General features: G+C 44.1%; 1 protein-coding gene across 1 annotated transcript in view; it reads left to right on the top strand.

Moving 5' to 3' along the window:
* Positions 1-27,708, top strand: part of slc24a3 (solute carrier family 24 member 3) — a 107,806-nt gene that overhangs the window by 38,880 nt on the left and 41,218 nt on the right. Inside the window, exon 2 of the mRNA XM_035754301.2 lies at positions 22,520-22,648. Within this exon, the coding sequence (XP_035610194.2) occupies positions 22,520-22,648 (129 nt within the window). The remainder of the gene's footprint in view (positions 1-22,519; positions 22,649-27,708) is intronic.

Here is a 27,708-nt window from a genome sequence, read left to right as displayed (position 1 = left end):
TACATTAAGACTTAGGTTGTGGTATACCAGGCTCAGGTCAGCCGCCCTCTCCATTAAGACTTAGGTTGTGGTATACCAGGCTCAGGTCAGCCACCCTCTCCATTAAGACTTAGGTTGTGGTATACCAGGCTCAGGTCAGCCGCCCTCTCCATTAAGACTTAGGTTGTGGTATACCAGGCTCAGGTCAGCCACCCTCTCCATTAAGACTTAGGTTGTGGTATACCAGGCTCAGGTTAGCAGCCCTCTCCATTAAGACTTACGTTGTCAGGTATACCAGGCTCAGGTCAGCAGCCCTCTCCATTAAGACTTAGGTTGTGGTATACCAGGCTCAGGTCAGCAGCCCTCTCCATTAAGACTTAGGTTGTGGTATACCAGGCTCAGGTCAGCCGCCCTCTCCATTAAGACTTAGGTTGTGGTATACCAGGCTCAGGTCAGCCACCCTCTCCATTAAGACTTAGGTTGTGGTATACCAGGCTCAGGTCAGCAGCCCTCTCCATTAAGACTTAGGTTGTGGTATACCAGGCTCAGGTCAGCCGCCCTCTCCATTAAGACTTAGGTTGTGGTATACCAGGCTCAGGTCAGCAGCCCTCTCCATTAAGACTTAGGTTGTGGTATACCAGGCTCAGGTCAGCCGCCCTCTCCATTAAGACTTAGGTTGTGGTATACCAGGCTCAGGTCCAGCCACCCTCTCCATTAAGACTTAGGTTGTGGTATACCAGGCTCAGGTCAGCCACCCTCTCCATTAAGACTTAGGTTGTGGTATACCAGGCTCAGGTCAGCCGCCCTCTCCATTAAGACTTAGGTTGTGGTATACCAGGCTCAGGTCAGCCACCCTCTCCATTAAGACTTAGGTTGTGGTATACCAGGCTCAGGTCAGCCGCCCTCTCCATTAAGACTTTAAGTGAGTTCGTCAAGATTATGTCAACATACATGCCCGCTTTTTGCCCATTAACACATGGTGGCCGATCCAAGGGAGAAATGTGATGCACGGACAATACGGTGTGGTTACTCCCCCTGGCATGCCGAAGACTGGTGGTCTGCCACAGATGCTCTGGAAATACTCTAGTGAAAATAGGCTTCCATAAAGTTGTTCAGCAATCTTGGGAAGATGGTCAGCATATGGATTACATTCGACACTAACTACTACTTCTGCGGGCTGTCAACTGTCAAACCTGAGACTAGTGTTGTTGGTGAAGGTACACCAACAACACTATTACATTTAGGTTATATTAGCATAAGGAGAGGCAAGACAAAATTAGTAGTGATTGGAAACTTTCTGAAGCCTTTGGGGCTTTCACCAAATTGTGCCAAAAACAGTTCATTACTCTGAGCTTTTAACACAATGCACATTAGTGTTCATCTATAGTTTTTTCCACAATATTCATCAAATCTCTGTGGGGCAGCTGTTAGTCGTGGATGTCAATAGCCTACAATCAGCTACCATTACAGTTTTGCACCGTACATCATGCTTCCCTTTTTGCTGTGAATCCCTTCATTTTGCTGTAAAACTGAATCTACGGCATTATTTAGGATGCTTAAGACCGAAGTTTAACCTATAATACACTGAACAAAACCAAAAACGCAGCATGTAAAGTGTTGGTCCCATGTTTCATGAGCTGAAAGAAAAGATCCCAGAAAACTTCTATATGCCTATTTCTCTCAAATGTTGTGCACACATTTGTTTACATCCCTGTTAGTTATCATTTCTCCTTTGCCAAGATAATCCATCCACCTGACAGGTGTGGCATATCAAGAAGCTGATTAAACAGCATGATCATTACACAGGTGCACATTGTGCTGGGGACAATAAAAGGCCACTCTAAAATGTGCGGTTTTGTCACACATCACAATGCCACAGATGACTCAAGTTTTGAGGGAGCTTACAATTGGCATACCGTGATGAAATCCTGAGGCCATTCATCCGCCGCCATCACCTCGCGTTTCAGCAAGATGATGCAAGGCCCCATGTCGCAAGGATCTCTACACAATTCCTGGAAGCTAAAAATGTCCCAGTTCCTCCATGGACTACTCACCAGTAATGTCACCCATTGAGCATATTTGGGATGCTCTGGATCGACTTGTACGACAGCAACAATGTCCAGAAACTTCACACAGCCATTGAAGAGGAGTGGGACAGCATTCCACCGGCCACAATCAACAGTCTGATCAACTCTATTCAAAGGAGATGTCACTCTGCATGAGACAAATGGTGGTCACACCAGATACTGACTGGTTTTCTGATCCACGCCCCTACCTTTTTTTAAAGGTGTTCCTGTGTGACCAACAGATGCATATCTGTATTCCCAGTCATGTAAAATTCATAGATTAGAGCCTAGTGAATGTATTTATATTGACTGATTTCCGTATGAACTGTTAAAATATTTGAAATGGTTGCATGTTGCATTTATATTTTTGTTCAGTATAAATAAGATGAATTGTTTGAACAACAATATGCAGAAAGCGTCACAATTTTTTTTCTTCGAAATATGCCTTCACTGGAATTTGACCCCATTCTCTGTCGTCAGTGAGTGTTCTATTGTCCTCTAATCTTCCTGCTTAAGTACCATTCAGGTGAGGCTAAATGGAACAATCCTAACTACTGTACATTGTAGGCCTAAGTACGGTGTCCAGTCGAGGTTGGTGTTTGAAAGCACTGGAACCACTGCGAATTCAGTGGGATCTCACATTTTGCAAAACACAGTTTGAAACACCGTGATACAATGAAGCTTCGGATGTCATTGATTACGTGATAATGGTCTTTAAAACAAGCATTTGTACATTTTGTCAGATCAGTAGTGATTTAAACACTGCATCGGCACTCCTGTATCAATCGTTCCATCACAAAAAACTAGCCAGTTATTGAATATTGTGTTGTAGGACAGCTGAGCTGACTGAAGACGAGGCATTCAACTCGCAGTTGACATCGGTTCCATGGTCTTTGCGTGACATGATGAAACTCTGAAACTAAGTTGCAAGCTACTTTTGTAGCAAGTCGTTATAGAACGAGTGTCTCATGAAACACATTCCAGACACTGGTTCTTGCCATCTTGGCATAACTGACTTGACAGAGAAATATCAGTTAGCTAGATGGGCTAGCCAGCTGCAGCTATCCCCAAGCAATGCTAGCTAACTGCTGTCATCTTTGCTAAACACAAGGTTAGCGCAGGCTTCAGCCTACACATAGACTGAATTAGCTAACCATCTTGAGATGGTGAGTCAGTCAGGAAGGGAGAAGTCTCCAAATTCAAAACTTCTCTCCATAGCAAAGCTAGCTTCGTTTACCTTGCTGTCACTACTCACTACTGCCCTTGGTTTGTTGTGATTGAATGGCAGTCACACACAAGAACAACCCACATCAAACCCAACATTGTGCCCACTCAGAGGAGAAGGAAATGGTCATTTCATACCAAAATGAAACGTGTGATTATTTACATTTACATTTAAGTCATTTAGCAGACGCTCTTATCCAGAGCGACTTACAAATTGGTGCATTCACCTTATGACATCCAGTGGAACAGCCACTTTACAAAGTGCATCTAAATCTTTTTGAGAAGGATTATATTATCCTATCCTAGGTATTCCAGGGGTTTTTCTTTGATTGACTTTTGACTATTTGTTCCACATTGCCAGAAGCGAAAGTTTTGACTGGGCTGAGCGGGAAGACATCTCAGTGGTAGGGATAGCAGGCCAGAGGTGGATGAAAGTGCCCTTGTTTGGGTGTAATCAGAGCCTGGAGGTACTGAGGTGCCGTTCCCCTCACATGGCAATCGGATGTACTGTAAGCCAAAAAGCTGTTAAACAAGGTTGAACACCAAATAGTTGTAGGGGTTTAATGGCACAGGCAGGGAGCCCAGACATTTTTCAACGGGAGATAGCCTGGATTAGGACCTGCGCCGCTTCCTGTGTGAGGCACCCTTTGCGGATGTTGTGATGACAACTTTGTTATTCGACAGGGTGTTGTCCAGGAACCAGTTCTTTTATGATATGATTTGGAACGGGCAGTCCTTGAAAGCTCCGTCTTCGAGGTTCCTTAGGTGGTTTTCATCTGATATGTTATGCAGATGAAACCTGGTCATAGGGGAAAGGAGAAGGTTTCGTCTGTAGCAATGAGGAGGGACCATGAGGGGAGCCAAGTGACTTCCAGCAGGCCCTGGGGACACCAGTGGTGAGAGCCGTGGTGAGGAGACAGATTCTGACGCCATGGAGACCTTCAGGTTTCAAACAAGTGTGGGCCGCGCCGGAGATGCCCAGGGATTACATCCGTATGCATTTAGAAGGATGAGAGCAGGCCCAGACACACCGTGATACAAAATCTGTTGAATGACTGTCTTGAAACTACTGATTTGGATGTCATTCTGAGAGAGATAGCGGGAGAGCTGGCCACTACATTGTTTTAAAGTCTGGTCTGTAGTTGTTATCGGAGGGTCATCTACTCTCCCTGGTCCCGGCATTGGCAATTAATGGTCACATCACCATAGTAACATCTGGAGAGAGAGGGAGAAAGAGGTCAGCACAGGGTAGGGCATTATGGCTCGTTTGATTGAACAGGTAACCTTCTTTGCAAAATGTTACGAAGTCATCTGCAATTCAGGAAGGAGCACAAAGATAGGGCTAGAGGCAGATGCTTTGAATTTGTGGTAGAAAGTGGCTTTGTGCAGAGACAGAGGAGGAAAATGTAGAGAGGAAGGAGCGAAAGGATGCCAGGTCCGTGCGTGTGTGTTCTGTGAGCTGCATCCATCCAGAAAGCAGCCAGGAAGGGGACATAGAGAGTCAGAAGGATGCAGAAAGGGAGGAGAGGAGGGTGGTGAATCTAGGTTGAGAAGGTTTGAATAGTGATAGGATGTTCCGAAGGTTTTACCTGTAGGGGCAGTGTGGGAAGTGTTGGATGTCGAGAGGGAAAAGGATACAAGGTAGTGGTCGGAGACTTGGAGGGAGTTGCAATGAGGTTAGTGGAAGAACAGCATCTAGTAAAGATGAGGTCGAGCGTATTGCCTGCCTTGTGAGTAGGGGGGAAGGTGAGAGGGTGAGGTCAAAAGAGGAGAGGAGTGGAAAGAAGGAGGCAGAGAGGAATGAGTCAAAGGTAGACGTGGGGAGGTTAAAACCACTGTGAGAGGTGACCACCTGCCCATCAAGCCTACTCAGGGGACCACCTGTGACCCACCAGATGGGTAAGGGAAGAAAGAGAATGACCACTTGGGAGAGATGAGGACCGGTGCCACCACCCCCTGACCAGAACCACGGGTGTGCACCACGAAGAGAGAGCCTACCAGTGTTATCTGTGGTGATCCATGTTTCCGTCAGTGCCAAGAAGTCGAGGGACTGGAGGGAGGCCATGAACTCTGCCTTGTTGCCCAGATCGGCAGTTCCATACCACCTGGCCCACCCTGCGCTGGGACCACCAGATACCACCTTGCGTTTGTATGGTCTGTGCAGAGAGGAGAGAACAGGGATAGACAGACCATAGTTGACAGGCTACAGGCCCTAATGCAAGGAGATTGGAATGACAATGGACCACCGAATGTTGACCAGCAAGAATCTTATTGACTAAAATGATTAAAATGATACAGTACTGCTTAGGCTAGCTGGCAGTGGCCGTTGTTGACCATAGCTGGCACCGTTGTTGCCCTAATCAAGTCGTTCCGTTGAGTGTAATAGTTTCCATACCATACTGTGCCCCAAGTTTGGACACCTACTCTTTCAGGGGTTTTTCTTTATTTTGACTATTTGTTACATTGTAGAATAATAGTGAAGACATCAATACTATGAAATAACACACATGGAATCATGTAGTAACCAAAAAAGTGTTAAACAAATTGAAATATATTTGACATTTTTCAAAGTAGCCACCCTTTGCATTGATGACAACTTTGTATTCGCTTAACCAGCTTCATGATATGATTTGAGTGAAATCGAGGCCTTATTTTTCTCTGTTAAGATGAAACCAGTATAGAGGAGGTTTCCTGTGAGAGGAGGGAATGGGGGAGCCTCTTCCAGCAGGCTTGTGAGCCTGACGTGTCTGACATGGAGATTTATTTCAAACTTGCCCAGGGATTACATCCGTATGCATTTACTCAGGCCCAGACACACCACAAAATCTGTTACTGGACTACTGGATGCAAGGGGCGACGTGGTCACTACATTGTTAAAGTCTGTGTGTGTGTTATGTCATCTACTCTCCCTGGTCCCGGCATTGGCAATTAAGTCACATCACCATAGTAACTCCAGCTCCCGGGTGCATTATGGCTCATTGAACAGGTAATGCATGTACTCACAACAGAAAAGCACAAGATGTAGTGTTTTGTGTGCGTTTGTGCCTGAGTGTGTGCGTGTGCGTGTGTGTGTATGCATCCATCCAGAAAGCAGCAGGAACCTATCAGAAGTCCCTGGTGTCTGCTGTGTTTGAATAGTTGTGTTCCTTTTACCTGTGGTTGTGTCCAGTCATGGAGACAGGTACAGCTTTATGAGTGGGCCTTGCCCACCCTACCACACCACCTTGCCCACCCTACCATACCACCTTGCCCACCCTACCATACCACCTTGCCCACCCTACCACACCACCTTGCCCACCCTACCATACCACCTTGACCACCCTACCATACCACCTTGCCCACCCTACCACACCACCTTGCCCACCCTACCATACCACCTTGCCCACCCTACCATACCACCTTGCCCACCCTACCATACCACCTTGCCCACCCTACCATACCACCTTGCCCACCCTACCATACCACCTTGCCCACCCTACCATACCACCTTGCCCACCCTACCATACCACCTTGCCCACCCTACCATACCACCTTGCCCACCCCTACCATACCACCTTGCCCACCCTACCATACCACCTTGACCACCCTACCATACCACCACCTTGCCCACCCTACCATACCACCTTGCCCACCCTACCATACCACCTTGCCCACCCTACCACACCACCTTGCCCACCCTACCACACCACCTTGCCCACCCTACCATACCACCTTGACCACCCTACCACACCACCTTGCCCACCCTACCACACCACCTTGCCCACCCTACCATACCACCTTGCCCACCCTACCACACCACCTTGCCCACCCTACCACACCACCTTGCCCACCCTACCACACCACCTTGCCCACCCTACCATACCACCTTGCCCACCCTACCACACCACCTTGCCCACCCTACCATACCACCTTGCCCACCCTACCACACCACCTTGCCCACCCTACCATACCACCTTGCCCACCCTACCACACCACCTTGCCCACCCTACCATACCACCTTGCCCGCCCACCCTACCACCACCTTGCCCACCCTACCATACCACCTTGCCCACCCTACCATACCACCTTGCCCACCCTACCACACCACCTTGCCCACCCTACCACACCACCTTGCCCATTTATTTATTTGACAGAGATGCGCGGACAGAAAGACGCATCAATCTCAGATAAATCGTCCGAACGAGCAAAACAGCACCCCTCTGTCTCAGTATGTGTAGACCAAGTATGTGGAAGCAAATGTTAGTAATTATAATGTCATTAGGAATCATGCAAAACATTTACAGTTGAGGGGAATATGTTAGTTAATGTAGAGACAAACAATTATGCATATGAAATTATGGAAGTGAAAATTGCTATTTTGCAAGCTAGCTGAGTAGCTAACATTAGCCAGCTAGCTTTATGGGCATTGTAACATGAGTTTGAAATTGTAATTTGGGTTGTTTTAATGTTTTAGGGACTCCTGAGACATCTAAACTAAACAGACATCTAAACTATGAAATTGTACATTTGGAATCATGTAGTAATCAAATCAAAATGTGTTTCATATTCTTCAAAGTAGCCACCCTTTGCCTTGATGGCAGCTTTGCAGACTTTTGGCATTCTCTCAACCAGCGTCAGCTGGAATGCTTTTCCAACAGTCTTGAAGTTGTTTCCACATATGCTGAGCACTTTTAAATTTGGACTCATCAGACCAAAAGACGGATTTCCACGGTCTAAAGTCCATTGCTCGTGATGGCCCAAAAGTCTCATCTTCTTATTGGTGTCCTTTAGTAGTGGTTTCTTTGCAGGTGACAATCAAGGCCTGATTCATGCAGTCTCCTGAAACAGTTGATGTCTGTTACTTGAACTCTGAAGCATTTATTTGGGCTGCAATTTCTGAGGCTGGTAACTCTAATGAACCTATCCTCTGCAGCAAAGGTTTTCCTTTTCTGTGGTGGCCAGTTTCATCATAGCGCTTGAAAAACAAATGACTGCACTTGAATAAACTTTCAGAATACTGTGGGACCAAAGTTCTTTCGGATTGACTGACCTTCATGTCTTAAAGTAATGATTGACTGTTGTTTCTCTTTACTTATTTGAGTTGTTCTTGCCATAATATGGAGTTTGGTTAAATACCATCTTCTGTATACCCTACCTTGTCACAAAACAATTGATTGTCTCAAACGCATTAAGAAGGAAAGAAATTCCACAAATTAACTTTTAACAAGGCACACCTGTTAATTTAAATGCCTTCCAGGTGACTACCTCATGAAGCTGGTTGAGAGAATGCCAAGAGTGTGCAAAGCTGTCATCAAGGCAAAGGGTGGCTACTTTGAAGAATTTGTTTAACATTTTTGGTTACTACACGATTTCATAGTTTGATGTTTTCACTATTATTCTACAATGTAGAAAATAGTAAATAAAGAAAAACCCTGGAATGAGTAGGTGTGTCCAAACTTTTGACTATTGTTCTGTTTAAAAACAATGCCAGTAGACAATGTATATGAGGCTAATAATTATATGGATTACAATTATACACTTCAACAGTGTTTACTGGACCAAGTCCTGGGACATCAATGTTTACACATTGTAACCACAATAGACTAGAAACATGATTTAACTAGTTAAAGGCTGATTTGTAATTAAAATATACAGAAACAGATTTGTTTTTAAACAGTACACTAAACTTTCTATGCATCATGTAAATACTCTAAAACCGGTTCATCTCAATACCATGGCGCTTTGAGATGTATTTTAATCTGCAAAACCCTTACGCACCACTGCACTTTGTATACCAGGGTTGGCTGGCCTTCTCTAGTCACTCGTAGGCTCAGTCACTGGTATACTTTTATTTACAAAGCCATTTTGGGTTTACTACCATTTTATTTGGACATATGCATTGTTCAGAAATGTGGTGAGTATTCTCTTCGTTCGCAGGACTTTATCCTACTAACTGTCCGAACTGAATTTGGTAAAAGGGCTTTTATGTACTCGGCACCATCGTCTTGGAACACCTTACAAAATACTTTTAAACTGGAAGAACTTGTCCTGATTGGTGTTTTAAAATCACTGATGAAGGATTTTGATTCTCTGACCTGTTCATGTTTTTAATTGGCTGTTTAATGATTTTGTTATACTCTTGTGAATTCTATGGTTTTTACTAGATTACTTGTAGTTTTGCATGTTGTCTGTCTGTAATTGGTGCTGCCCATCTTGGCCAGGACACTCTTAAAAAAGATATTTCAAATCTCAACTAGCCCTTCCTGGTTAAATAAGGTTAAATCAAATAACAAATCTGAGGACACAGGATAGGTGTAGTATTTCATCAAATGAGAGACTTCATTTCAACCAGCAGAGAATGTCAAACGCTTGATTGAAAAGTTCATTATCCAAGTGTTATAAAAACATAATACTTGCATTTCTTAGTTAAAGGTTTAAAAATTAAATAATAATCAAAAAAATATAAATAGAAGTTCAATCTTCAATGCAGGCCTGGTGTGCATTATTAAAACATAAGGAGAAAGGAGGTGAGGGGAGAGGTGTGAGAAGACCAAGGGAAAGTGCTAAGAACAGGAGCAGGAAAGACAGCATATGATTGATGAGTTACAGTGCAGCTAAACTTAATGTTCCCTCAGTTCATCACAACACTTTAATAATACTTCCTGTTGACCCAACCAAGTGACCTCTCACTTCTGATCATGCTGTGCCCTCTATGTTGCCAGTTCAGATGTGGGAGGTGTTCACTGACACAGCTGATATAACCCTAGAGGCTTTAGGGAGAAGGGGGAGAGGGATGAAGTGAAAGAGAGACTTATTGAGAAAATAAGGTAGTTAAAGACAATGTTCAACAGGAATCTGTGTGTGTGTGGCCTCATCTGGCGCCCACACTGTGGCTGCAGTGTGCTTTACACTGAAAAACATGCACAGACACATGAGGACAAACAGTATAGCGTAGTATATAACTGGAAATAATGAAGTGTCTTCTTAATAATTGTGTGTTGGTCCTCTTGCCTAATGTGGAAGGAGCCACAGTTATGCACCTGAGCCTGCTTAATGCACAACTCAGTCCATCAATCAGATTGATACACAAGTGTGTATGTGTGGGTTATAGGGTGTCTAATTGTTCCTTTTTTTCAATATGGTTGACTCTTAAAAGAGGACGGTTTGTTTTTGTACAGACATCACCCTTAACTACATAAGTGAACCTGAACAACACCCTCACCTGAGAAGTAGAAATCAAAGGGAGAGAAATTGGGAGTTGAATAACTGCAGTTGACATAGCTAAGTAAATGGAACAATACTCTTATTGCAATGTGGATGGCTCTTAAAAGAGCCTTTGGTTGTGCATAGTGTAGTCTATGGTGTTGCCAGGGAACAGCACCCTCTTCAAAGAAGCAGGAGGTGAAGGTCTCCTGCACATGGATTCCTGCATCCTTCTATTTATTGAAACAAACTATACAAAACAACAAAACGAATGTGAAGCTATATATGTTAAGTGCAGACACAGACAATAAGCCACAAAATACCCATGGAATATGGCTGCCTTAATGGGGAGACTCTGGCGGATCCGGACTGCGACCCGTCGTGGTAGGTTCCGGACTGCGACCCGTCGTGGTAGGTTCCGGACTGCGACCCGTCGTGGTAGGTTCCGGACTGCGACCCGTCGTGGTAGGTTCCGGACTGCGACCCGTCGTGGTAGGTTCCGGACTGCGACCCGTCGTGGTAGGTTCCGGACTGCGACCCGTCGTGGTAGGTTCCGGACTGCGACCCGTCGTGGTAGGTTCCGGACTGCGACCCGTCGTGGTAGGTTCCGGACTGCGACCCGTCGTGGTAGGTTCCGGACTGCGACCCGGACTGCGACCCGTAGGTTCCCGGGAGGTTCCGGACTGCGACCCGTCGTAGGAGGTTCCGGACTGCGGTCGGTAGGTTCCGTCGTGGTAGGTTCCGGACTGCGACCCGTCGTGGTAGGTTCCGGACTGCGACCCGTCGTGGTAGGTTCCGGACTGCGACCCGTCGTGGTAGGTTTCCGGACTGCGACCCGTCCGGACTGCGACCCGTGGTAGGTTCCGGACTAGGTTCCGGACCCGTCGTGGTAGATTCCGGACTGCGACCCGTCGTGGTAGATTCCGGACTGCGACCCGTCGTGGTAGGTTCCGGACTGCGACCCGTCGTAGGAGGTTCCGGACTGCGACCCGTCGTAGGAGGTTCCGGACTGCGACCCGTCGTAGGAGGTTCCGGACTGGGTACTGTAGCCAGACGCTCTGGACTGGCGAGGCGCACTGTAGGCCTGGTGCGTGGTGCCGGGACTTGTGGTACCGGGCTGGGGACACTCACCTCAGGGCGAGTGCGGGGAGGAGGAACAGGGCAAACTGGACCCCGGAGACGAACTGGAGGCCTGGTGCGTGGTACCGGCACTGGTGGTACCGGGCTGAGGACACGCACCTCAGGGCGAGTGCGAGGAGGAGGAACAGGGCGTACAGGGCTCTGGAGACGCACAGGAAGCCTGGAGTGTAGAGCTGACACAACCCGTCCTGGCTGGATGTTTATACTTGCCCTGCAAATGCATGGCGCTGGCACAGGACGCACAGGGCTTTGCAGACTCACAGTACGCAGAGCCGGCGCAGGACATCCTGGTCCATGGAGGTATACTGGAGACCAGGAGCGCTGAGCCGGCACCCTCCTTTCTGGCTGGATGCCCATTCTAGCCCGGAAAATGCAAGGAGCTGGAATAGAGGGCACCAAGCTAAAAATGCACACTGGAGACACCGTGCGTTCCACCGCATAACAAGGTGCCAGACCAGTAACACGCTCCCCACGGTAAGCACGAGGAGTTGGCTTAGGTCTCCTACCTAACTCAGACAATCTCCTCGTGTCCCCCCCCCCAAGATTGCCTCTCGGGCTTCCGTGCTAGCCGTGTACCCTTATATCATCTCCGTTCCTCCATTCTCCTGTATCCCTCCTCGCACTGTTCCATAGAATCCCACGCGGGCTCTGGTACTCTCCCTGCATCGATCGACCACCTCTATCTCCTCCCAGGTTGTTACCCACTCATCCTTCTCCCGGGTCCATTCTTCCACAAAGCGCTTTCCTCCCTTTCACACTGCTTGATCCTTGTTTGGTGGGTTATTCTGTCACGTTCGTTGAATGGAGGAGAGAGACCAAGGCGCAGCGTGATGTGAATACATGCTTCTATTTATTGAAACGAAGAACACTAAACAAACTATACAAAACGAACGTGACGCTATATATGATAAGTGCAGACACAGGCAACTAACACATAGACAATAACCCAAGAAATACCCAAGGCATATGGCTGCCTAAATATGGTTCCCAATCAGAGACAACGATAAACAGCTGCCTCTAATTGAGAACCAATCTAGGCAACCATAGCCATACATAACACCTAGACAAGTAAAAACACCCATAGACATACAAAACCCCTAGAAAGGAACAAAAACACATACATCACCCATGTCACACCCTGACCTAACCAAAATAATAAAGAAAACAAAGAATACTAAGGTCAGGGTGTGACACCTCGTCACCCAACCTTGCCATTCCCTACACGATAACTGTAGGCAATCGTTTTGAAAGAATATCCAGTTCAAGGTATCTGTAGGAATATGGAAGATAATGTCATCACCAGGTCATTGTGGATTACTAAAGTATAATATCTCTTAAAACAAATCATAACATTGGATAGATGCATCCCAACTAGCAATGAGGAATCGGCCCAGAAGCGGCCCTCTTCTGAGGGGATCGGAACTGATTGAATCGGCCAGGAATCAGGTGTCGGATTCGGCCCGGAATCAAAATGAATGACTGCCCATAATTGTCCCAAGTACATTGGGCCGTTTCCGTCTAACGGAATTCAGCCGACTTTGCCGGCATCTTACCAGAATCCCAGAAGAAGCGGCCCGATGCAAATTTAAATGAGTGTTGTATACAAAATTACCCAATTTTAGTAATTTTAAATATTCAAATAAACACATACAAGAACACACACATACATGTAATAGTGCCAGACATGCACACAAACATATACAGTTGGCATTGCTGTTATGATTTTAATTGTCCTTGATGTCGTTTGTTTAAATGTATTTTTATTATTTTTAAATTGTTTGCTGTTTTCTTCAGTCTTTTCCTTTTTTGTCTTTAGTTCATTCTCTTGGTTGTTGGTGCATTGGGGGGTTCTTGGAATTGGAATGGAATTGATTCAATTTATTATTTTTCTACCTGGGGGGGACTGTGGGAGAGGTCTCGAATGGTTAAAGTTAAGCTATTGGGGAACTATGGGGGGATCTTAGAGGGTTCGGGTTCACGTTTTTTGGCCTGGTGGTAGATCAGGATGCTTCTGTGTGTCACTCTGAATGGGAGTCTGTTGGATGACTGGTATGATGTAGTTATTGAGCGGCTTCACTGCAAGTATATTGTATGTTTTGAATATTCAATAAATAAATAAATAAATAAGTATATATAAAAAACAATAGTACTATTATACATTTTATACATACGATTATACCCATCCACAAAAAAAAACATTTTGTTTCAGAGGAAGCACCATACATACATACACAGGAAGTACAGTTCCCGCTCAGCCCAGTCAGAACTGTTCGCTGCTCTGGCCCCCCAATGGTGGAACAAACTCCCTCACGACGCCAGGACAGCGGAGTCAATCACCACCTTCCAGAGACACCTGAAACCCCACCTCTTTAAGGAATACCTAGGATAGGATAAGTAATCCTTCTCACCCCCCTTTAAGATTTAGATGCACTATTGTAAAGTAACTATTCTACTGGATGTCATAAGGTGAATGCACCAATTTGTAAGTCGCTCTGGATAAGAGCGTCTGCTAAATGACTTAAATGTAAATGTAATACACCTGGTGACCGTGTCAGCGTGCATGCGCCTGGTCCGCCACAGGAGTCGCTACAGCGCGATGGGACAAAGACATTCCAGCCGGCCAAACCCTCCCCTAACTCGGACCACGCTGGGCCAATTGTGCGTCGCCTCATGGGTCTCATTCAAAATACTTCACCAGGGAGCATGACTTAGCCACAGAGCATAATTAGCTTATTTTTTTGCTGTGGATTGTTTCAAATCACAATTGTGTAGGCCTATAGTATGCCTATTTGGAAGCGCACAATTTGAGTAGTGCTCGTGGCACTAGTTCTAGCTGATTGAGTTGCGGTTGTCAGTGATAAGCATTTAAAATATGTGTGAAGATAATGTGTCGTGAGTATAGTGTAGCAAGATCAAGGGTGTGGGGATTCCATGTCACCAAGTTCAGTAACAAAACAGGCACCAATAGCACGCAAAGGGGAAGATTATTAGGGATCTTTGCACACGGGGAAAGAAGAGGGAATTCACCAATCACCACAGTCCACAAGCCGTTCCGTTTTCCGTTTCATTGTTTGCGGAGTTCACAACCTGCTACACTTGTGAGAAACAAGTTTTGGTTAGTTTCATAACCATTAAAAATGCATTGTCTTTTGTTTCGTGTGCTCCATGTGCACAATGAGCATGTGTCTGGTTTCTTTGTCCTGACAACATTGAGGGAGCACACCTGAGCACGCACAGAAGTAGGCCTACCTGGTCTGCTGCGTGCAAAAATAAGAGTCATTTCTGATTGTCATAACTCATCAAGCTGAGCTTCTCAGTCATTTTTTCTTCACCTCACACAGAAAGTCAACAAAGTCCGTTTTTTTAAACATCCATTGCCAGTGATAGTTCGTCAGTATATGAAAAATCTTTCCAACACTCCCGGCCTCGATAATCACCAAGCCTCGGGGTGACGGAGCAAAATATCATGATCTGAGGATTCCACGTATTTAGTGAAAACGTCATGAATACAGCGGTCTGTCCCAAGCTCACTGGTAAGGGAAACTCAGAGGGCCCGGAATAGGCTAGTTCAGAAAATGTTGCAAGTTCGCTATAGGGCCCCACAGTGAAGGTGTCATAAAACCTACAGTAGCGGTCAAACGGGGAAATGATTCGAATCGTTTTTCTGCCATTAATTTTTCCCATAGGGGATTTTAGAAACACTTAAAATAAGGGTAGTGTTTGTGTAGGTTTACCCTGGCATGACGTTTTGATAACCGTGTAAATCTCTCTCAGATAAGGTGACTTTATCAATATATTCGCCTGTATTTACTCTGATTTGAAAATGCTAATTAGAATGAAAGTAGACATCCTGCAAAACTACAAATCCCTGCAAGCCTCTGCACATCTAGCTGACACCTTTGCTTACAGGTATTGTCAATTTAAATCTTGCACAAGACGGTTCACAGAATTGTCAACTTAAACACATTTTCCAATGTATTCATTACTATATTTAGCTAACATTAGATAGTTAATCTTGAGATTCTTTCCTTTGCCTCGATTTGGCAGTCTCGTCAGGATTGTGGCATTTGTAGTTCTTTATGATATCCACATTAGCAGCAAATTTAGTATTTCATTTTAGGGGGGTAAATACAGGCAAATATATTGATCAAAGTCACCTTGTCTTAAGAGAGATTTACATGGTTATGGAAAACAACACACAAGGGTAAACCTACACCAAACACAGCCCTTAATATGTTTTTTAAAAATCCCCTATGGGAAAAATGAATGGTGGAAAAACAATTGGAACCATTTCCCTATTTGACCTCTAGGTTTTATGATTATTATTACTCATACTGTGGTACTCTATAGCGATGGCTTCAGGCTGAATCCAGTTAATTATTTGATACAATGGTGCACTTCACCAACAATAGCTCAAGTCAAGAGATAGAAAGGGAGGCAGACAGGCAGAGTATAGAGAGATGAATGTGATTGAAAGAACCAGAATTTTCATCAGGATATTTTGAACAGTTTTTTTTCCCGGCTTTAGACCAATGTATTTTACTTCATTTAAGATTAAGTTGTAGGCTTACTGCTGTATTGGCTCATTTCTTTAGCCGCCAATGGATCTGTTTATCAATGTGTCAATGTGGCAGAGGCTGGTGCTCTCGACTTAGTTGAAATGTAACTTTTCAATTTGCATCATTTTACTTGATTCAACAATGTGATGACAATATATATATATTTTTTATACTTTGTTTTTATTGTAGGAACACAAAGAAAGTACAAATAAAGTCAAATAAAAGAACAACAACAAAAAAGATCTGTCAGTTACAGTGCACTTCATACCCTCATCATCATATTATTTACATTGACATCTTTGAATTAGACCTTTTCCAAGTACAAAACCCATTTTTCCCAGTATTCTTGACCTCTCTCCTGTTGAGTTCTTAAAGCAAAGGTCATACGCTCCATCTGGTGTATTTCTTCTACAATGTCTATCCATTGTGTCACTGTGGGAGGGTCTTTTTGTAGCCATTTCCTAGTGACAGCCTTTTTACTGGCTGCCAGTAGGACCTTCAAGAGGTACTTTTCTCTATTGTGTAAGTTATCAGGTATTTCACCCATGTACAAAGAAATGAATGTTTGTTCTATGTCAAATCCCATTATTTTTCCAATGTTAGATCTTATTTCTCCCCAGTAAGTTTCGATTGCGGGGCCAAAAGATATGAGAGTGGTCCGCCCTCAATAGACCGCATTCTCTCCAACAAGGGTGTAGGGAGTCAGTCTGTTTTGATTTCAGTTTAGGTGTTATGAAGAAATGTATAACATTCTTCCAACAGAATTCTCTCCATGACCTTGAGTTGGTGGAGCTTTGTTGAGTCTCTAATATGTTCAACCATGTTTCATCAGTTATTTCAATGTTAAGTTCCGCCTCCCATTTCTTTTTAATATAGTTTGTAGAATGTTTCTTTGAGGATTGAATACCCAAGTAGAGATTTGAAATTGTTTTTTTGTTACTCCCCAAGTTGTATGCGTTAGTGAATTCTTGGATTAATTTTGGAGGTGCTCGAGGGTCAGTCACTTTTATCTCCCTTAAGAAATAGTGTCGAACTTGTAGGTATCTGTAGAAATCTTGTTTATCCAAGCCATGTTTTTTTTACTTAAGTCCTGGAAGTTATCTAGGTTCCCATTCCTTATAATTGTACTGAATGATGTGATGCCTTTCTGCGTCCATTGTTTAAACCTGCTATCCTGAATTGCAGAGATGAAGCTGGGGTCGTATGCGGGCCAACTCAGCAGTTTGATCTCTCTGTCTAAATTATTTTGCTTAACTACTCTAAAACATGTCTTCAGAGAAAAATTAACCCACTGATTTTGTCTATTGTATATTTCTTTTATCATGTCCTTATTTCCCTAAAGTGACTGTATGGGTATCTCTGTCAAAGTAGTCTCGATGTCTTTCCATTTGGATTCGTATTCTGAATTGCACCAACACACCAGAGGTCTCAATTGGGCTGACACATAATCATCTTTTAGGTTTGGTAAGGCCATACCCCCACAGTTTTTTGATAACTGTAATGTGGAAGCCATCATTGACTTTTTGTTGAGATATTGCTTTATTAATGTCTTCAGTGGATATTTCTAAAGTTAGTCTATCATTTTGCTCTGTCCCAATTGAGGGGAGATCAAGTGAGTTCAAAAAGTGCTCTATTGTCTGTGCATCTGCCTTCTCTGGTTGCTTGTACAGATTTGTGTAATATGATTCAAATGCATTCTGTATTTCATCTCATTTGCATGTGATCTTTTTTGTTTTGGGGTCTTTTATTTTGAAAATGGTATTCTGTGCTTGTTGTTTCCGGAGTCTCCATGCTAGTAATTTAGTTGCCTTTGAGCCTGCTTCATAATATCGTTGTTTCAGGAACCTAAGCTTTTTCACTACTTCTTCTTTATAAATCTGGTAAATTTCCTGTTTTACCTTTTGAATCTCTCGTAATATAAGAGGGTCTCTGTATTGACTATGAGATCGTTCTAAGTTTCTTAGGGTTTCCTGTAATTTCAGCAGTTTCTGTGCTTTAATCTTTTTCTTGAGAGATGATGTGGCTATGATCTTCCCTCTAGTAGCTGCATCCCACAATGTAGCAGGAGATACTTACCCATTATCATTATTCTCCAGATAGTTGTTCAATTCTGTCTTTATTGATTCCTTGAATGCTGGATCATTCAGCATGCTTGTATTAAGTCTCCATTATAGTATTTCTTGGTTTGCTATCAAGGTGTAGAGTTAGGTCAACTCCATTATGATCTGATAAGTCGCTCTGGCCGATCCTACAATCCTTAAGCCTGTGTCTATCTGCACTGTACATGAAAAAGTAGTCTAACCTGGAGTATTCAGTGTGGCGGGCTGAGTAAAAAGTATATTCCTTATCGGTCTTGTGGGTGTCACGCCATACATCGAGCAGTCCTAGATCCTGCAGTATCCTATTGATCTTTTTGGCAACTAGGCTCATTTTCCTATTTTGGTTTGTGCTGTCCAATTTTGAGTTTAGAATTGTGTTAAAGTCCCCTCCACAGATAAGAGTGCCAGTGGTTTCTGTGGCAATTAAATCAAACACCTTCCTGTAGAAGACCATGTCACTCCCAGGGGGTGCGTATACATTAAATAAGGTAACTTCCTTGTTATCCAGTTTACATTTAACAAGTATAAATCTACCCTCCTTGTCTTTTATTTCTGACATAAACTCAAAATTAACTGAATTTGGGATCAAGATTGCAACTCCCCTTCTACCCATTTTGTAAGAAGAAAAATAAGTGTTCCTATATCCCGTTTTCTTGAGTATCTCGTGTTCAGGTGTGGATAAGTGAGTTTCCTGTCAGAATAGTATGTCAACTCTCTCCCGTTTCATCTTTGCTATTACCTTACTTCTCTTGATGTCACTCCCCAGTCCGTTTACATTGAGACTTATGACCTTACTTCTCTTGATGTCACTCCCCAGTCCGTTTACATTGAGACTTATGACCTTACTTCTCTTGATGTCACTCCCCAGTCCGTTGACATTGAGACTTATGACCTTACTTCTCTTGATGTCACTCCACAGTCCGTTTACATTGAGACTTATGACCTTACTTCTCTTGATGTCACTCCCCATTCCGTTTACATTGAGACTTATGACCTTAAATTCCCCATGATACATCGATATAAATAAAAACCCTGTGCACCATATCTGCCTGCTTATCATGAACCTAAAAATGAACGAAAAATCAAGAACGATAATAAAGTAAACCAAAGTGGTAAAATACTTTGGTATTCTGACTCCCATGTCAGAGGACTGTCTCTGGGTTTTGAGGGGATGAGCCTGTCCTCAGGATGGGCCCCTCGCTCAGATATGAAAATGCGTGACGTAGTCATAAACAAGACCTGGTGGAACCGAAAATAATAAGGGCGCCTATTTCGTCGCTTATACACATCTGTTAATTACAAGTGAAAACTATATCAGTCATGCTTGCATATCATGAATCCTCCCCTCGATATGCCCTTCTGTCGCCCCGTTGTCATTAATCCTTAGCTAATTAATATATATATATATATATATATATATATATATATATATATATATATATATATATATATATATATATATATATATTATTAACGTGACACTACTTAGTGTGTTCTTAAAGAACACATGCTTTTGGCTACTCACCCTTGTTCAGCATTGGGGGTAAATAGGGGATATATTTTACCTATTGTAATGTCAACCATAACAACAAAGTCTTAACAGCTCGCGGTAACTATTCATTCTGTTAAATCCGATTCAGTGTCTTACATCTTCCCGTTGGAAATGCCTGAGTCTCTCTCGGATGTGAACGTCCTCTCTCCGAGATGGTTTCCCTCTTTCTCCATGACCCTGCTTGTCAACAGTGATCCATGGGAGAGCCTGCTGAGTCTTTCCGCTGGTGATGTCGCCTTTTCTCCTGGCGGTATACTCCACTGGGAAGCCCCTTGACTTCAGGTCCTCAGCCGCCTCATCTGCATGCTCATATGTAACCGGGCCATTTTCCAGAAATACCTGCATTTTTGCCGGGTATGGTGTTTGGAAGCGAATACCATTCTCTTTCAGTGCTTTCAAGGTGTAGAGTTAGGGATGTATTCTTTCCTTCTTTTCAGTATCTCTCCCGCGTAGTCATGATCAAAGGACACTCGTTGGCCTTGGAGGTTAACAGGCTTTTTCCAGGTTGCATGTAAGACTTTCTCTTTGACTGAGAATTTTAGGAACCGTACTACTATGGATCTTGGTGGGGCGCCGCTGGGGGGGTTTGAGGCCAGAGCTCGGTGTGCTCTCTCGATTCCCAGGTCAGTGTCGACTTCAAGTATGCCCTTGAATAGACCCTCCACGAAGTTATAAAGTCTAATGTTGTTTCGACGTGAGAAACCTTTGAGTTCTGTCACTTTTGCCTGTAGTGTGTGTTGGCTTTTCAGTGACTGTTCAAGTATTTCCTTGACTGCAGAGTTCCATGTGTCCGTTTCCCCAATGCGCTGTTCTGCGTCCCCCATTCTTGTAGATATGCTGTGAAGTTCTAATTTATTTTCTTCCAGTTTCTGGTTAATGTCCTTCTTGAACTCATTTAGTTATTTTCTTACATCTTCTCGAAGTTCCTCTCGTAAGCCTGTGAGCGCCTCGCGCAATTCCTCCTTCATCACCTCATGAAATGAGGGTTCTTTTGCTGCTGTTTTCTTATTTGCGCTAGCATTAGCCATTTCTGGTTCATCGACGATTATATCTTCTGCTGTCTTGTTACGGGCTGTTGTTGTAGCTCCGTGACCTTTTCCATTTTGCGAAAGTTATTATAATGCTCAGAGTAAATACTTGAATTTAGGGGGTGAAATACCCAACCAATGTGCAGTACGAAAAACTAGGCAGCCATTTCCTAAGTTGCGTCACCGGAAGCCCAATGTGACAATAATTTTGAGAAACCAAAATGATATTATTGAAAGAAAACTGTTCCACTAAAATAATCATAGAAAAATAATCAACTGGCACACAGATCGGTAGAAATGGTAGGATAAGTTGTAAGCTTCCCCAAACTTGAAACTCATGAGCTGCCTATGGTCTTTACTATAACACCCATAAAAAATGAATGTATAGGAGATCCCATGAAAAGATTTGCCTGCCTATGGTAATCAATGGCCAATCCAACGAATTTGTTCTGGCGCCGGCCCTGCATGGAGAAGGCCTCTGTCCCCTAACATGTAGAGTCTGCTCAGTGCTCCCACAGCTTAATGAGAAGGAAAGGGAAAGGGGATACCTAGTCAGTTGCACAGCTGAATGCATTGCATGTGTCTTACACATTTAACCCTCTCTGAATCAGAGAGGTGCGGAGGACTGCCTTAATCAACGTCAACGTCGCCCGGGGAGCAGTTGTTGTGGGGGTTCATAAACAGAATGACAGATTTTTTTCCACCTTGCTAGCTCGGGGATTCAAACAAGCAACCTTTCGGTTACTGTCCCAACGCTCTAACTGCTAGGCTACCTGCCTGGGACATGCGTCATCAGAGAGCCCCAGAGAGAGCCACTCCAGTGTTTTGGTATGGGGGGGGGGACACACACACACACACACACAGTTGGCCTTTCTGATACACCAAGGTTGAAATAAACACTTCAGATCATAAATAGAAGATTGTCCTACAAAGACAAGACAAAATTGTCTGCAGTCTTGTGCAGGTTGCACAAACAAACACAAGGATAGACATTCTATTTATTTCAAGGATCTGTATTAATGTCTATGATTACAGTCACACAACATGGACCCATTCTTGGTTCACGGGTCAGCGTCCACATGTTATCATCCTATCCGCCTGCTCCTCAATATGTGGACAGGCGAGCGAAGCTGTGATTTGTTTTTAATCCCTGTTTTGATAAATATAGTAAGGGCTATTATTAGCAGGCATTGCCAAATCCTAATGTCAGGCCCTGTTGCATCTTGGGAGCTGCATTGAGTTGGAGGCGGTGGCCTGAGGACATGGTGACCCAGATGACTGAGCCGCCAGAATGATCACCCCAGGGCCTCCGGAGCACGCCACCGCAGACTGTGTTGCCGTAGGGATGCTCCTAATGATCTCATCTTATTCCGACTTACCAGATTTTCGGAGCGCTGGTATCTAATAATGGGAATGGGGCTGAGCTCTGCATCCTATGTGACATTCTTACATTCTGAAGAACACATTCCATGAACCCTGCACTGCTAGCTACAATCTAGCCTCACATGACCGACAGATATATCCACATATATGTCATGGAAGTCAAAATATATTTGTACAGTATGTGAATGTTATGGGATGTATTCGCTCCACTGTTAACATTGTTTGTTGGTGGCCCACTCTTTTATGGTATACGCACCTAACAGAGTGTGATTTTAACTCTGAACAATATTCTCTTGTTCCATCCCAGGATATGACCTCTCAAGCATTACTACTGATGAGGGTGCCGGGTGGGAGACTCGAAGGCTACTACAGGAATCCTGGGACAACGAGACAGACCCTCTGTTGGGCCCCCCGTCCAAAAACTGCACTGAGCCAGGTAGGTCAGGGCCTCGATTTGGAAGTTGAGATTCATGTTTTTTGCCAGATTGGTGTAACTATTTAGCCAAAAGGTAAGATTCCAGGTAGGTCTTGTCCTAAAACCTAATACAGTGGGGAAGTCTGATACACACACACACACACACACACACACACACACACACACACACACACACACACACAACACACACATCTCCTATTCCCACAATAACAAAGTGTATGTTTACAGACATGCCTGCTATATTGCAACCTGTGTTTTCCTGCAGTGGCTGAAATGTGTTTGGTGTCGTCTTCCCCGTCTCTGTAAAACCAATTGCTCAGATAGCAGGAAGTGAGAGATTCTGTTGAAGATTCAAATTGAAGCTTCAGAATGAGTGTACATGGCACTCCTATGGGGAAGACCGGAGGGATTCCTGTAGGGAAGACTGGAGTACAGATGAAAGAAAAGAAAGTACCAGGGGTTGAGAATTCAGATACACATGGCAGACGGGGATAGTGTTATAGGTAGTGCTGTGATTAAGGAATGTTTGGTAATGATTCATTGTCATGCAAATTACCATGGTTAATGTCATAATTGTAATGTTGGAAAAATGTTTGAGCTTGTAATGCAATATTGTAATAAACACGATGGGAGAGAGAGCTGCTTTCACACGCAGGGCGCAGCAGGTGTTTATTTGTAAAGGACCACAGGAGGAGGCAGGTAGCTGGGTCCAGGGGCAGGCAGAACGTCATACTCAGGGGGTCCAAAAAGGAAACAGTACAGGCAGGGAAAAGGCTAGTAACGTCGTCTGGGAGATCAGGTAATAGGTTGATAACAGGAAATCCGATAGGCTAAAGTACAGGGAGAGAATAGGCAAAAGACATCATTAGTGAGGTAGGCAAAACTATCATACATGGGAGGATTAAATTACAGGAAACCCAGCACTCCGACTAGAAGTGTGTCACAAAACAAACAATACCTCACAATGATGGGGTGCAAAGAACTGAACTAAATAGTGTGTGATAATGACATACAGGTGTATGAACAGGTGATCAGAATTCACGTGATTGGGATCGTGAGCTGCGTTCAGGGGATCTGTGTGTTTGGGAGTGTGAGCTGGAAGCAGACGTTACAATTCTAATGCATATTTAAAAATGAGCTACAACACAGGGGTGACACCCCAATCCTAGACAATAGATTTTAGCACTTTTGGAAATGAAGCTGACTGTCGTTCTGCTCATAAACTTTTCCCACTTCATGTTAAACAAAAATACTATAACTATAATGTTGAATCCCCATTTCTCCTAAACTGAATGTATTAAGATGATTGACTATTATTTTTTTTAAGTTTGATTATTGTCCATAATTGACAGTTACACGATTTAAACGATAATTCTGCCTTCCCTATTTTTACACATTGTTCTATCAATATTATTGCTGTTTGAGCTTTGGTTTATTGCAGTCAATGCAGTCTGTGTGTATGGGGAGTGAGTTTTGTGTGTGAGTGCACGTGTGTGTTGTGAGGATGTGCAGATATGTACGCTCTATTCTAATGGCACTTGGTGTGTTTGCATTGCCCGTGGGTGGGTTGGCGTGTGTGTTTTTTCCGTGGGCGTGTGTGTTTTTCTGGGCCCTTGTGTGTGAGGGTTTTCCATGTGGAATCCTGGGGTTTAACGAGACTGCGTTCCTGCCAAGCATTCTCTTGATCTCACTGTTAACACAAATCTCCCAAATCTCGCCCCGGTCCTAGAAGCAACACACAGACACCAACCAAACACACACCTAAGTCAAACACACTCAATCACTCACACATACAGATGCGCATACGCAACTCTTTACCCTACACTCACACACAGGTTCTTCGGCTGTCCCCATAGGATAACCCTTTGAACGGCCCTTTTTGGTTCCAGGAAGAACTATTTTGGGTTCCATGTAGAACCTCTGGGGAAAGGGTTATCCTATGGGGACAGCCAAAGAACCCTTTTAAATTCTAGTTGGCACGTTTCTTTTCTAGGAGTGTATTGCCTGCTCCCAAACCCTGCCCTCTCTGAGTGAGTTATATGGGAGTTATATTTAGACAGAAATACTTAATAGCCTGTTTTCCGCTTAATCGCTTTGCCTCCTGAAACGCTGTAATTATTTTAATAGGGATTATTCCTGCTTTTCTGCACAAGAGCCTGTCTCATCTCTCACTCCCTCTTGATCGTTCTCCCCCTTCCCCCCTTTTCTCTCCATTGCTCTCTCTCTCTCCTTTCCACTACTCCTCCAATCCAACATCTCTCAACTTGGGCCAGTAGACCAGGCTACAGTGCCTTCATAAAGTACTAAGACCCCTTGACCTTTTCCACATTTTGTTACGTTACAGCCTTATTCTAAAATGGATTAAATAAGAACAATTCCTCAGCAATCTACACAGCTGGCCACCTGACCAAACTAAGCAATCGGGGGAGTCGGGGGTTTCTTGGTCAGGGAGGGCGACCAGGAATCCGATGGTCACTCTGATGGAGCTCCAGAGTTCCTCTGTAGAGATGGGAGAACCTTCCAGGAGGACAACCATCTCTGCAGCACTCCACCAATCAGGCCTTTATGGTAGAGTGGCCAGCCTGTCCTCAGTAAAAGGCACATGACAGCCCACTTGGAGTTTGCCAAAAGGCACCTAAATACTCGCAGACCATGAGAATCAAGATTGTCTGGTCCGATGAATCCAAGATTGAACTCTTTGGCCTGAATGCCAAGCATCATATCTGGAGGAAACCTGGCACCATCCCTATGGTGGAGCATGGTGGTGGCATCGTCATGCTGTGGGGGTGTTTTTCAGCGGTAGGGACTGGGACACTAGTCAGGATCGAGGCTAAGATGAATGGAGCAGAAGGACACAAAATCACACAATGTGCAGTAACACACATAGAAACACACGCATGCACACTCTGCCTGCCTGCATGACTGCCCGTGTGTGAGTTTAACCTGTGGGTCAGCTGTGTCCATGCTGACTGGGGGAATTGAACCTGCTAATCGTTCAGGTCTTGTTTCTATTGACCCATGTGGACAAGAAGGATTAGAGGGAGATTTGTGTTACTCTGCACCTGATTCAGAATTTGGGTTTATTTTCAGTGTTATAATCAGGGATTTTGTCAGCATTTCTGGTGTATTTGCTTCATGACACTTTCACTCAGCAAACTAACAGTGGCAAAAGAAATTAGGTGTCAGCTGTATTCCTGTTGCGAAAATTAATTCAATATTCATAGGGACTCATCTGTTTCAAATCAGCTGCATGTCAACAACAGACAGGAGGCTTAAATGTCATATTAGTCAGCACAGTGACGGGAAGCAACGCTAACTATCATGAGATGTATCACTTCATTAGCATCTGAGGGGTGTGTGTGTATGTTTTATTTTTTATTTTTTTTCACCTTTATTTAACCAGGTAGGCCAGTTGAGAACAAGTTCTCATTTACAACTGCGAACTGGCCAAGATAAAGCAACAACACAGAGTTTCACATGGGATTAACAAACGTACAGTCAATAACACAATAGAAAAATCTATATACAGTGTGTGCAAATGGCGTAAGGGGGTAAGGCAATAAATAGGCCATAGTAGCGAAATAATTACAATTTAGCAAATTAACACTGGAGTGATAGATACTGGAGTGAAATACTGGTGAGCAAAAGAGCAGAAAAAAGTAAATAAAATCAATATGGGGATGAGGTAGGCAGTTGGATGGGCTATTTACAGATGGGCTGTGTACAGCTGCAGCGATAAGTAAGCTGTTCAGATAGCTGATGCTTAAAGTTAGTGAGGGAGATATAAGTCTCCAACTTGAGTGATTTTTGCAATTTGTTCCAGTCATTGGCAGCAGAGAACTGGAAGGAGGTGTTGGCTTTGGGGATGACCAGTGAAATATACCTGCTGGAGCGCGTGCTACGGGTGGGTGTTGTTATGGTGACCAGTGAGCTGAGATAAGGTGGAGCTTTACCTAGCGAAGACTTATAGATGACCTGGAGCCAGTGGGTCTGGTGACGAATATGTAGTGAGGGCCAGCCGACGAGAGCATGCCAGTCGCAGTGGTGGGTGGTATATGGGGCTTTGGTGACAAAACAGATGGCACTGTGATAGATTGCATCCAGTTTGCTAAGTATAGTGTTGGAGGCTATTTTGTAAATGACATCGCCGAAGTCGAGGATCGATAGTATAGTCAGTTTTATGAGGGTATGTTTGGCAGCATGAGTGAAGGAGGATTTGTTGCGAAATAGGAAGCCGATTCTAGATTTAATTTTGGATTGGAGATGTTTATTATGAGTCTGGAAGGAGAGTTGGCAGCCAGACACCTAGGTATTTGTAGTTGTCCACATATTCTAAGTCAGAACCGTCCAGAGTAGTGATGCTAGTCGGGCGGCGGGTGCAGGCAGCGATCAGTTAAAAAGCACGCCATTAGTTTTATTAGCATCTAAGAGCATTTGGAGGCCAAGAAGGAGTGTTGTATAGCATTGAAGCTCGTTTAGAGGTTTGTTAACACAGTGTCCAAAGAAGGGCCAAAAGTATACAGAATGGTGTCGTCTACATAGAGTTGGATCAAGGAATCACCCGCAGCAAGAGCGACATCGTTGATATATATATAGACGAGAGTCGGCCTGAGAATTTAACCCTGTGGTACCCCCATAGAGACTGCCAGAGGACCGGACAACAGGCCCTCCGATTTGACACGGCAGCTTTCCAATATTTAGGAATCTTGAATGATACGAAAGAGAGGTTGAACAGACTAGTAATAGGGGTTGCAATAATGACGGCGGATAATTTTAGAAAGAGAGGGTCCAGATTGTCTAGCCCAGCTGATTTGTACTAGTCCAGGTTTTGCAGCTCTTTCAGAACATCTGCTATCTAGATTTGGGTGAAGGAGAAGCTGGGAAGGCTTGGGCAAGTAGCTGTGGGGGGTTGTGGAGCTGTTGGCCGGGTTGGGGTAGCCAGGAGGAAAGCATGGACAGCCGTAGAGAAATGTTATTAAAATTCTCGATTATCCTGGATTTAGCAGTAGTAACAGTGGTTCCTAGCCTCAGTGCAGTGGGCAGCTGGGAGGAGGTGCTCT

Source organism: Oncorhynchus keta, chromosome 36 (genome assembly GCF_023373465.1).
Source record: "Oncorhynchus keta strain PuntledgeMale-10-30-2019 chromosome 36, Oket_V2, whole genome shotgun sequence".
Lineage (NCBI taxonomy): Eukaryota > Metazoa > Chordata > Actinopteri > Salmoniformes > Salmonidae > Oncorhynchus > Oncorhynchus keta.
This window is presented reverse-complemented; position numbering and strand designations above follow the sequence as displayed.